An 11,969-nucleotide genomic window follows, 5' to 3' on the forward strand; every position below is an offset into this window, starting at 1 on the left:
TCGAGTGAGAGACCGTGAGCTTGTTACTCTTGGAGGGTGACCTCCTAGTTGGCTTGGTGATTGGTGCTCCGGTGATCTCTTCAAGAAGATTGTGAAGAGGCCCGGGCTTCTCCTTCGTGGAGCTTGTGAAGTGGTTGTGGAGCTTGCCATCTCCGGAGCGGAGGAAAAGCTAACCATAAGGAAAGGGCCATTATCCTTCGTGGGTGTGGTTCGGAGAATAGGGTGAGCCTTCGTGGCGCGGGGAATCCTTCGTGGGACCTCCACTCCTCCAAACGTGACGTACCTTGTTGCAAAGCAAGGGAACACGGGAATACATCCTCGTCTCCGCGTGCCTCGGTTATTTCTATACCCGAGCTCTCTTTCCTTGTGATAGCCATCGTGCTTGAAGTACATATATCTTGCTATCACTTGTGCTACATATATCTTGTGCCTATCTTGCTTAGCTCTAGTTGCTATTGTTACACTTAGTTGAGCTTAGCATATTTAGGGTTTGTGCTTGTAAACTAAACGATAGTTTAATTCCGCATTCATACAAGACAAATCCGCAAGAGTTTGTAATTGCCTATTCACCCCCCCCCCCTCTAGGCGACATCTCGATCTTTCAATTATGAAATTCTTAATGGATGGCATGTGCAAATGCGCAGTATAAAATTTCATTTTTGCACAAAAGAAATACAGATATGCATACACAATTTTCAAATCAGGCTACTCCCTAGTCCACTACTTGCATAACAAGAACATAAAGTTCACTACTCTACAAGTTTTAGAAATACAAATAAAGGAAGCAAGAAGAGAGGACACCCTCACACAAGATAGGAAACCGTGTTACGAGTGTTTCAAAACCTGCTTCCACTAATCTATACTCCGGAAGAAGTATGGATACAACTTCAGATAACATCATACCACATACAAGCAGCTCCTAAACAAAGACAAGAGCTAGATCAACTGTAGCCACCAAAAACCAACACCTTGGGCAGCCGCGATTGCTAGACTCTGCACAATCAGGAAATGCACTTATATAGATGCGCGGAATTGGTTTTAGATATTCAAAAACTTTTGCACTACATCTCTTGTTAATTCTTCTCAAAACTTTGAGCTAACTCGCCTCACATCGTCCCCTATGATTTGTCCGAACAATAGGTCATTCAAAAATGTTTACTCTATGACTGGAATCTCCATATAATCTAATATAATGGATTTTTGAAAGTTCCACGCCATCTAAAGTTGGTAAAAAATGAACCTCATACAATAGGCTCACATACAAAGGCAACCGGCCGACTACCTGAATTTTTCTCTATTTTTTTGTAGCATAAGAGAATTTCAAAAAGCTTTATGGGGTATTACCCCACCTGCTCCATTGAGGAATAAAAATTTACATAGAGGATGCACGCGGAGGGCAAAAGAAAGAAAAAATGATTACAAAGGGTAGACACCCTAGCCAAAAGGCCAACATCGAATGAAAAGGAAAAAAAAATAGGAGGGGGGTTCAATAACTGGAGGGAACTAACCCCTTACAATAGCTGACATCCTATGAGACTACTGTCGTGGCTCGATTAGCTAAGCCACAAACGACAACGAAGACTATAGAGTCGAGACCATGCCACAAACACTCCTGTGATGCCCACATCATAAGCTAAAGCATCGTCGAGCCACGCCCCAAGCACAACCAACCAAAGTCATGGAGCAGTAATCCACCTCGAGAACCTTGACTGTCCTTTTTCTAAACAAGGAGCTCCACATATAAATTTACAAAAGGGAAGGCAAGATGACCACCTGAAGGGACTAGACGAAGTACGTTGACACCAAATAAAAAACTTTCATATGAGTATCGCCAACATGTACAAAGAGTATAAAATAGCAGAGACAATGCAACAATACTGGTGTGCCACCGTTGAAGCCAAAAGATGGTCCACAACCAAGACTATCGACACCAATGTGCATGTCACAATGGGGAAAAATGCAGCACACTACACAAGTGACCTAGAGCATCTAAGAAACTTCTTGTGGATCACCTGGAATTCAAAGCAAGCCCCTGCTAGGATAAAAGAGGAAGGGTCATGAAAGGAAAATCTCATTCGATGCCTCATTGGCAATAGAATGACACATTCAGAGTAAAAAAAGATAGAATGACACAAAGGCGTCGTCATATCCAAATCTAGGAAGACAAGAGAAGGAGCACAATGCCAACACGACGACTCCAAGGAGAAACACAACGACACTTCAATGCCTCCCCCAACTCGGAAGAGATATACCACACCACGTACCACCGCAACCCTGAACGTGTTGCATATTTCTGGCACAAAGAGGATAGCCCAAGTCGAAAGCTATAGTTGGTTGCTAGAGGCGGCATGTTGTCTAGATGAAGTTGTCTGAGAACAAACCCTTCTCAAATAATAAGAGAGGTACCACATATCGGGGGCCTTTTGTCCGATCTATGCCACACCAAAGAGTGCAAAGCAGAGGATCCAAAGTAGTGCCACAATATCCCACCGTTTGTTGCCAATACCGTTGAGCATCGCCGGCGGGATAACCACAATGAGAAGGGAGAATCCCACGAGCGCCACATGGCGATTTTAGGTGCCGTGTTCGCTTGGGTGATTGTTTTGATGTAGAAAAGTGCTTTTCCTAGTTGGAAGGATCAAGATCGTCCTAATCAAGTGTAACGTTTTTTGTAGATATAATAGATGCCCTGACGCAAATTAGATCGCGGCTTGAAGTGCTAGAACAAGATTAGAGTTGGGTGGTTTAGTGTCTCACTCCACTCCACATGAGCGGCGCACGCTTCGTGCCATCCCGGCAATAACCAAACTCCGCAGGCACGCACACGCAAAACGGCCAGCCCTATAAAACCGCCGCGCCAGCCTCGCATCCGACCCGCACCGCACCAACCAACCAACCAAACAAACCCCGTCACGACCAACAACTAAGGGCCACTTCTTTTGGGCTTCTAGGCCAGCTTCTAGGTGGTGCACAGCTGAAGCCCAAAAGAAGTGTCTAGCTTCAGCCCAGCTTATTTCCACCGAGAAGCTGCGTTTGTGACTAAACCGAGAAACTGCTCGCGACCTGTTTCTGAGGAGTTTCCCGAGCTTCTCAGTTCTAAATCGAATCGGTACAACGAGTTGCCCCTCTCGCTGCTTCTATTTACAGCAGATTGCCCTTCCAGAGTATAATGCTTTGAACAAGTGAAAAAGAAAAAGGAAAAAAGGCACCGTTTCCTCCCAAGTCGCGTCATTCGGCCTCTTTGTCCCGCATCGCTGACACCCGAGCGTGCTAGGGTTCCACGTGACCGCCGCCGGCACTGCTCCAACGTCGGCGCTGCTCCACCGCCCACCCACAGCCGGCTCCGCCGCCCGAAAGGCCCACCCGCCGCATCCCCTGCTCGTTCTTGCGCTCCCCATCTCCACCACCAGCAGCGATCGATGCCGGACTCTCCACCGGCAAGTCGGCGTCAACGACGAGCTGGCCGCTCCGCCCGGCGTCCTCCTCCGCATCTGCTCTGCCACCGACCTGCTCCGCGCCGTTGACCCAGTAGCTGCTCCACCCGCGCGCCCAGCTCAATCTGCTCTGCCGGCTAGGACAGGAGCGCGACCTACTCCGCTGCGCTGGCCAGGAAGCTCAGCAGCAAGCACTCGCTGTCAAAACGATCAACCACCAAAGGAATGATTGTGGGCTTGCAATAACAGAAAACAATCTACACAGGAATGTATAGCGGTACTGTGTATATGATTATTTGTATTAGCACTTTGTGGGATTGCTAGTGGAAATTTTTAATGTATTAGTTTGTGGGATTCCAAGTGGAAATTTCTAATGTATTAGCACTGTCAGATGACAATCAAATATATTAAAATAGAGGAAATTTAGAAGATATACTATTTTCAGAATTTCAGGAGGGCACCTCCAAGGAACATGAAGAAGAAATTTAACCAACATCAAATTCAGGGGTATTGCCGACATTACACAACAAACATGCCCACAGTGCATAAGCCCAAAAGAAGTGTAAAAACAGTTTCTACGAGCTTCTCCCCACCGGAGTTTCCCCCCACCGAAATCCATAAGCCGGCTTCTTCATAAGCATAAGCCCAAAAGAAGTGGCCCTAATAACCCAACCGCGCGCCCCTGTCCCGCGCGCACTCGCGCTCGCTCTCCACCACCTGAACAACCGTCCGGCTCGGCTCGCTCGGCGTGGCGCCGCTGGAGAGGATCGCCGGCGCGGGGCGGCTCGCCGGCGACGGGCCGTTTTGGTTATGAGAGGAGTCCTCCGCGCGGCGCCGACCACCGCTCCTAACAGCGTCGTCGACCCCTGTTGCGGCGGCGGCATGGACGGCCTCCTCGTCTTCGTCTTCTACCTCTCGCTTCCTATACGTGGCGCCCGCCTCCGCTCCTTAGCCTCCTCCTCCAATTGCTAGCCCCCGCCGGCCGGCCCGGATCGGTCTCTCTCTCGCCGCGCACCGCACTCTCCGATCTCTGCATCTCTCTCTGTAAACTCTGTTCCGATTCGACTCCATTCCCCCTGCAGCTGGGCTCATCTGACCGCGCCGGAGGATGGACCAGCCGCCGAATGCCTTCGCCGCCGGAGGTGCGTGCCCGATCACCCCTCTCTTGTTCCCTCCCTGTTTTTTTCTTACAGTTTCGTGTGCTCAACGTCAACATAAAGTATATTCCCCCGCTGCATCAAATCCACTGCCTAACTAGTACGTGCAAGTTGTTTCAACTGGCGTGTGGATAATTATTAGTACTGATTGTAGAATTCAATTGTTTCAAGGTCAAGTGGCGTACGTATTACCAGTAGAAATTAGGAAGCTATGTCTATCTACCGGGATGTTGCTGTCTGGACTGACGTCTCAATCATGCTTGACACTGTGACAGTTCACTGTCTTCTTCAAATGCTAAAAGGCCAATAATTATTGGACCAGAATCATTCCTTCGATTCATTTGATGCTGATAGGGGACCACCAATCATGTTTGGGAAAAAATATATACACAAATGATGGGTCTTAATATGATTGATGAGCCGAGATATTTTTTCATGACAAGGAGATTACTCATTTATTGTTGAAACAAGGAGTTTTTCTTGTGACCTCAACTAAATCACCTTAAGGTAGATACAGAAAAGTGATTTCACCGGGTGAGAATCGGAAACAATAAATGTTACAGCCGAAGCAAGGAAATTGTTATACTAGCAGAGAATGCTGCATGTAAAGCGAGGGACTGGTGATGGGGACTCCCAAGTGAATCTCTGAAAGGGATGTAGAACGAGGTTCTGAAAAACTGAGGCCACTAAACAGTAGTAAAAAGAAATATTTTTGAGTTTCGAAGAAAACAAATTGGGAATAGCATCCAAGGTCTATCTGCTCCTTATTCTGGTTTGCCTTCTTTTTGTGGAATATGCTGCTGCATCGGTTAATCCATATTGCTGCGCATCGAATAATTCTAGGGATCGTTCAGGCTGGTGTGTTCCCACATTATAAATCATTCGTGGCATATTCCTGATAATGTCCTGTCACTCCCTAGAAGACGTACAGTTCTATTCAGGTGGCTTTTCATATGCTAGAACAGGCAACTGTCTATGTCCAGTAGGAGATTTAACACACACAAAATTCAGTATAAATTCACACACATAAGTGGCAATTTTACTATCTGCTTATTCAGGTAGATGCTTGAGAAATGCCTTATACGTGATACTAAGTGAATTTAACGCTTATTCTCTTCGTGATTCCAGGTCTTTTTGGTCAGCACATTGATGGGCAAAACGCTTCTCCGCCTTCTGTAATTGTGATTGGTGGAGGGATTTCAGGCATTGCATCTGCTCGTGCACTGTCAAATGCTTCATTTAAGGTAAATTATCTCTGGAGGATAAAATGAAATATTTCTGTTTCCGGTTCTGTAGAGTGTACTATCCAAAAGCAGTTAGTAAAACGTGTGTTTAATGCACACCTACAGGTCACATTGTTAGAGTCGCGAGATCGACTTGGTGGCCGTGTGCATACTGACTATTCTTTTGGCTGCCCAATTGACATGGGAGCATCTTGGTTAGTTGCATCCTAGAACTAGTATTTAGTTGTGTTTCTTCCATCTTGCATTGAGTTTTATACAGAGTGATCTCATGGCTTTATCATGTGATTCAGGTTGCATGGTGTATGCAATGAGAATTCTCTGGCGCCATTGATTAGGCTTCTCGGGCTTAGATTATATCGCACTAGTGGTGATAACTCTGTGCTTTATGACCATGATTTGGAGAGGTAGTTCATTTTCCATATTGACATATGTGTATGTTCCTCCTTTAACTTTGTTGGCTTTCTTACTCTTACATTTTTTTTTCTTTTTATTAGCTACGCTCTCTTTGATAAGGATGGTCGTCAAGTCCCCCAGGAGATAGTAACCAAAGTCGGGGAAATATTTGAGCAAATTCTTAAAGAGGTACTGCAACCATTTACATTTAAATGTTATCTTCTTATTGTCTCGCTGTATCAGTTATAACCTTCTTGTGAATACTGCAGACGGTGAAAGTTAGAGATGAAAATGCAAACGACATGCCTCTGGTTCAGGCCATCTCAATTGTGCTAGACAAGAATCCACATCTAAGGTAAGTGGAGTACAGCAGATTTGTATAATTTGGAATGATGAAGTCTCAGTGCAGCTGTGAAATGACTAAAATATATGTATTTATCTTTACAGGATTGAGGGTTTGCAATATGAAGTATTGCAGTGGTGCATTTGTAGATTGGAAGCATGGTTTGCTACGGACGTGGATAATATATCTTTGCAAAATTGGGATCAGGTATGTAGTAGGAACTGCTTGATATACTCATACCTAACATGTGTTCGTTTGTCGAGCCCCAACTTGCCAAGTCAGCAGATAAATGCTGGCTGATATGACCTGCACCGCTGCGTATTTGGACTATGACACTTGTCAAGTGTGCTGAGCTTTGCAAATTTACAGGAACATGTTCTTACTGGTGGACATGGACTTATGGTGAATGGCTATGATCCAGTTATCAGAGCCCTCTCTCGAGATCTTGATATCCACCTGAACCACAGGTACACAGAAGCATATCCTTATAATCCAATAATTCACATTGATAAGTCATTTCTAAGGCCCAAATAGACAGCTTCTTATTTCATCCTTTTTGTGATCAGGGTTACCAAAATCATCCAGCGGTATAATAAAGTGATTGTATGTATGGAAGGCGGGACAAGCTTTGTTGCAGATGCTGCTATAATAACTGTCCCTCTTGGTGTACTCAAGGCAAATATCATCAAGTTTGAACCTGAGCTCCCAGAATGGAAACTATCAGCAATCGCTGATCTCGGTGTTGGCCTCGAGAACAAGATAGCCCTCCGATTCGACACAATCTTTTGGCCCAATGTTGAAGTACTGGGTAGGGTTGCCCAAACATCAAATGCCTGCGGTTACTTTCTTAACCTTCACAAAGCCACAGGACACCCAGTCCTTGTATGCATGGTAGCCGGCAGATTCGCCTACGAAATGGAGAAGCTGTCGGACGAAGAATCTGTTAACTTTGTCATGTCACAGCTCAAAAAAATGCTTCCAGGTGCCACTGAACCGGTAAAGCTTTAGATGCTTATTTTCACATTCTCTACAGTGGTTGAAGTATTTCAGAATTTGTATGGTAGCTTTGAAAGTTCTAACCTCTTTTGCTAAACATTTCCAGGTCCAGTATCTGGTTTCACGGTGGGGGACCGACCCAAATTCACTCGGTTCCTACTCGTGCGACTTGGTGGGGAAACCAGCTGACTTGTATGAAAGATTCTGTGCTCCGGTGGGCAACCTGTTTTTCGCCGGGGAGGCCGCCTGCATCGACCACTCTGGGTCCGTGCACGGTGCGTATTCATCAGGTATTGACGCTGCAGAGGACTGCCGAAGGCGCCTCTCGACTCAGCTAGGTATCTCCGATCTGTTCCAGGTCGGCAAGATTGCCATGAGGGAGGAGATGGCTGAAGTCATGGTCCCCCTCCAGATATCCAGGCTGTGAAAGAACAAACCTGTCTATTTAGCACCATGTTGTTCTGTTAACATTGTAGGCTGATTCATGTGCCGTATATGCCTCCAAAACTAGACAACCTCTCTGTTTGATCTTTGATGTAACTCTGAATAACATGCAGAATTAATCTCTCTGATGTCATTGATATTGCTCTTTTCATCAATTATGTGGTACTCTTATGTTTGGATTATGTGGTACTCTTTAGTTGTGTTTGGCATTGCAGTGAATTATTATATTTCGTATGCCCAACCAGTTTTTACATGTTTTAATATGTTTGACCAACTTTAACTATTAATTTCCTATAATATATTATTTAAATAATCACATCACAACATGATTCAACAACCGCAAACTTAGCTTAAAGCAAAGAGGACATTGCCTAGCATTGTTTCTTCTGCATAATCTGATGTCTATCGGATCTTTCTTAGGGCCAAAGGCGGCCATCCCCCCACCCCCCACTCGCCTACCTAAGTTTTTCTAAAGAATATCCTTAATTGCTAGGCTTAAATATCATGCATTCCCACTGTTCCATAGATTCAGATGTATCTATACAGGAGTATTGCATAAAATTCAAAGATAAATATCTTTCGTGGTCCCCTCAATTTTCTCAGTCAAGCTCCACCACTCTTTATATAGAAATCCTTGTGGTGCCCAAGTTCGCATCTATAGGAATAATTCGTAATCTTGTGGACCAAAAACATGGCATCAATTCCATGGTTACATCGTGCAAGACAACGCACAAATTTTATTCAGTTCGGTAGCATCAAATATAAATATCACTTTACTCTTAAAAGTAGTGTTAAACCAAACGTTTGACCTCTTCAACTTCCAAGACCCTCGGTGTTTTGCAGAGCAATTTTGCCATGTATAGTGGTTTTGCCACGACGTGTCCAGATGGAGGAGAACGCAAGGCAATTCAGATGGAGGCCAAGAAGGTGGCCATGTTCGGTAGCATGAAGGAGGAGCAAAGATTGTTATCTACATAGATATTCATCTACCATCGTGTTTGCATAGGCTTGCAATCCTTGCATAAACCCTAATTAAAAAATGAAGTGATGTCTTAAATCTTCTAAATTTTTGGACAAGTTTTCAATTGAAAGTTTGTTCTGGAGCGATATTTTGAACCACTGAGAGCAAGGTATAAATCTTTGGATCAAAATCTTCAGATTGTAGTCTCACAAATAGAAAACTGAATAAACTTGACATAAATTTGAAATTTTAACTTTTGTATTAGACAACACGAGGGAAGATAGTGGCCGCGTAGGGTGTCATCAGCTTTCATTTGCACATTACACAAAATTATTTAAAAAGAATAACCGGAAAGAAGAGTATATCCATGTGAACACATTACTCAAAATCGGCGGATTTGACGGAATGGGAAGTCGAAGTTGTTGTGTACACTCCATTACATATGCCCATGTACCACACGGAGGGAAACCTCAACATGATTGGCATGCCATTATGGTAAAGTTCATCAAAGCCTCCTGTCATCATGGGCCGATTTGTTGGTCATTGTACACATTAACTATCTATATTTTTGTATTTAGCATTTGACTATTTTGACTAATTTATCACAACTTTTATAATTTAACAATTTCACTAGTACAAATGCCCGTGCGTTGCCACGGGTAACAATACATGTCAACGAACAAAAATATTGTTAAAATGCAAACATCACCTATTGCATTTTTTCTTCTAATAGTGATGAGATGATTTCATTAACTTAATGGCTGAGCAAATATGTTGACAACCAAGACATATACAAAGTTTTGTGGCAACTCACGCAACAGAAACAGAGACCATAAATAGCATGAATCCTCCTCGAAACAGGCTGGTAGCAAGTTGGTGTGCCAATTTATCAATCTCTGTTTCAGCTACACTTTTAAATAATTGGCCTAAGAGAAAAATAATTGGCCTAATAATTCAGTTGCATACTTTGACTTCTCATCCCAAAGCAACGCTCCTACATGAGAGAGCAGACCCGTATCTAACCCCTGACATTTCCTACAATATCATGGTGTACCACAATAGAGTTAAATGACCATGCTTTACCACGGAATAATGAAAAAACATATAAATAATTGCAAACAATTGTTCTAATTTCATAAATGTGCACCGAATTCGACATCATGTGATTTCCGTTCACATGTCGACACTGGTTTCATCCATATAGCATCAAACATTGATTCTCTGTGGCTTCTTTCCTCCTCAGTGATCATCGTGTCCCACCAAACCTTTTAAGAAGCCTTATCCAAACCCCCTCCGTTCAGCATTGTCACCGTTTCATAGTTCTTATGGATCTGGTCATAGCCACCTGCTTGAATCATGTCCCTAAGCACATACCCATACAATCAGACTACAAGCTGACACGCTTCAGAAGAATTTGTTATAATTAGCACATTTATGTCTTGAAATGCTACCAGACACATTAGGGAAATATTAACAAACAAACAAAAAACTTTACAAGAGGAGAAAGGGTGGCTTTCCACTACTTTGTTCTCTGCATAAGCCTAAATTCAAGTGGTTTCCAGATTTGGCCGCGACTGGAAGATGATAGCGAGCACACCAAGATTGCAGTTCATGTAACCCAAATTAGTATGATATATGATCATTTCCAAGGAGAAGCAGTCTGTAGTCATCTGTAGAACTGCTCATTGTGTGTCACCAGGTGCTTATTCTGCTCTACATTGTGCAGTCTCTGTGACACCCTTGGTGACAAGTATCTTCAGAATGTCGGCACTCACTTTTATGGCTGAGTCGATCCAGGTTGACTGCACAAAATTTAGAATAATAATAAGTTTCAAATTAGAAATTTATCTATGGTACTCTTAATTTGCATTTCTTAAAACATCATCAGGGTGTGGGAAGTACCACTGTAGCAAGTCACACTATGTTCAGTTCTAACCACAATATCTTTATGTCTATCTAGATGATTTTATAAAAATCACATAATAAAATTGATTTCTCTTAATAATGCTTTTGCCGTCAGAAAGAAGCACTGTACAAAATTGCTGATGTTTAATTAACTGAAAACTAAATATAAAACTTGCTTATATGACATAGCCACGGGTGTTGCACTCAATACTGTTTGCCATACCATTTCTAGCAAATGAACATAACCATTCACCGATAGAACAAACGAAAGAGTTTCTAAATTATTTTCATTAAGAACTAAAGAGAACTCAAATAAACATAATATTAAACAACAATGACAGGTAATAGAATTGGAGATATTTACCCATTCACGTCCAGTATTTTTGAACTTCTGAATCACAAACACTTTGGGATCCATCTGACCAGGCAGGCGACTAATTCCTACATGAGCCAGACTTAAACTTTGGTCCAGAAAACGAGAAGGAAATCTGAAGCATGCAGTTGTCAACCCTACCAATTCTTAATCGACCAAATTCTTGGTTCTTTGAAAATTGTAGATCACACCCTCCGAACCTGATAAACTAACAAGGTAAATATTTCATGTCAAGGTAAAACAAAGCTCTTATCCACAGACATCACATGGACTTGACAGAACTAACGGCCTGTTAATTTCTTTAAAACATGCCTCGCATTGATACATGACAGGCAAAATTAGAGAGGCCACATACCTCGAGAATAACAACAATGTAAGAATCTCATGTACGACCCACCTTCTAAGCTAGCAATTTTCTACAACAAAGCACACCAATTTTAGGAATGCGCTCAAGTGTTCAATTGACAAGTACGATTAACATGGCTATGGGATGGATAGAATAATCACCTTGACCAATTCCTAAGCTTATTTGTCCAGGCCAGCATTGCATCCCATGGAGGAGACCAGTAGGCAGCAGCACGTGATTGAGGACTGAGGAGAAGGTCATCCAGAGGAGCCTGCGCCCACACACAAAAAACAAATTTCAAGAGGGGACACTATCGTTGATTAAAGAGTGTAATGGTTGGATAATTATTTTCGGTAATTGAATGGGCTTCACA

General features: G+C 43.2%; 1 protein-coding gene across 1 annotated transcript; it reads left to right on the forward strand.

The window, feature by feature from the left end:
• Positions 1-4,106: 4,106 nt before the first annotated feature.
• LOC127337225 (polyamine oxidase 5) lies at positions 4,107-8,187 on the forward strand. The gene is made up of 10 exons (XM_051364187.2): positions 4,107-4,576; positions 5,720-5,835; positions 5,941-6,029; positions 6,126-6,239; positions 6,330-6,417; positions 6,498-6,583; positions 6,676-6,778; positions 6,941-7,038; positions 7,138-7,567; positions 7,674-8,187. The coding sequence occupies exons 1-10, from the start codon at positions 4,543-4,545 to the stop codon at positions 7,992-7,994; spliced, it is 1,479 nt and encodes a 492-aa protein (XP_051220147.1). The 5' UTR covers positions 4,107-4,542; the 3' UTR covers positions 7,995-8,187.
• Positions 8,188-11,969: the final 3,782 nt, after the last annotated feature.

Source organism: Lolium perenne, chromosome 2 (genome assembly GCF_019359855.2).
Source record: "Lolium perenne isolate Kyuss_39 chromosome 2, Kyuss_2.0, whole genome shotgun sequence".
NCBI classification, from domain to species: domain Eukaryota; kingdom Viridiplantae; phylum Streptophyta; class Magnoliopsida; order Poales; family Poaceae; genus Lolium; species Lolium perenne.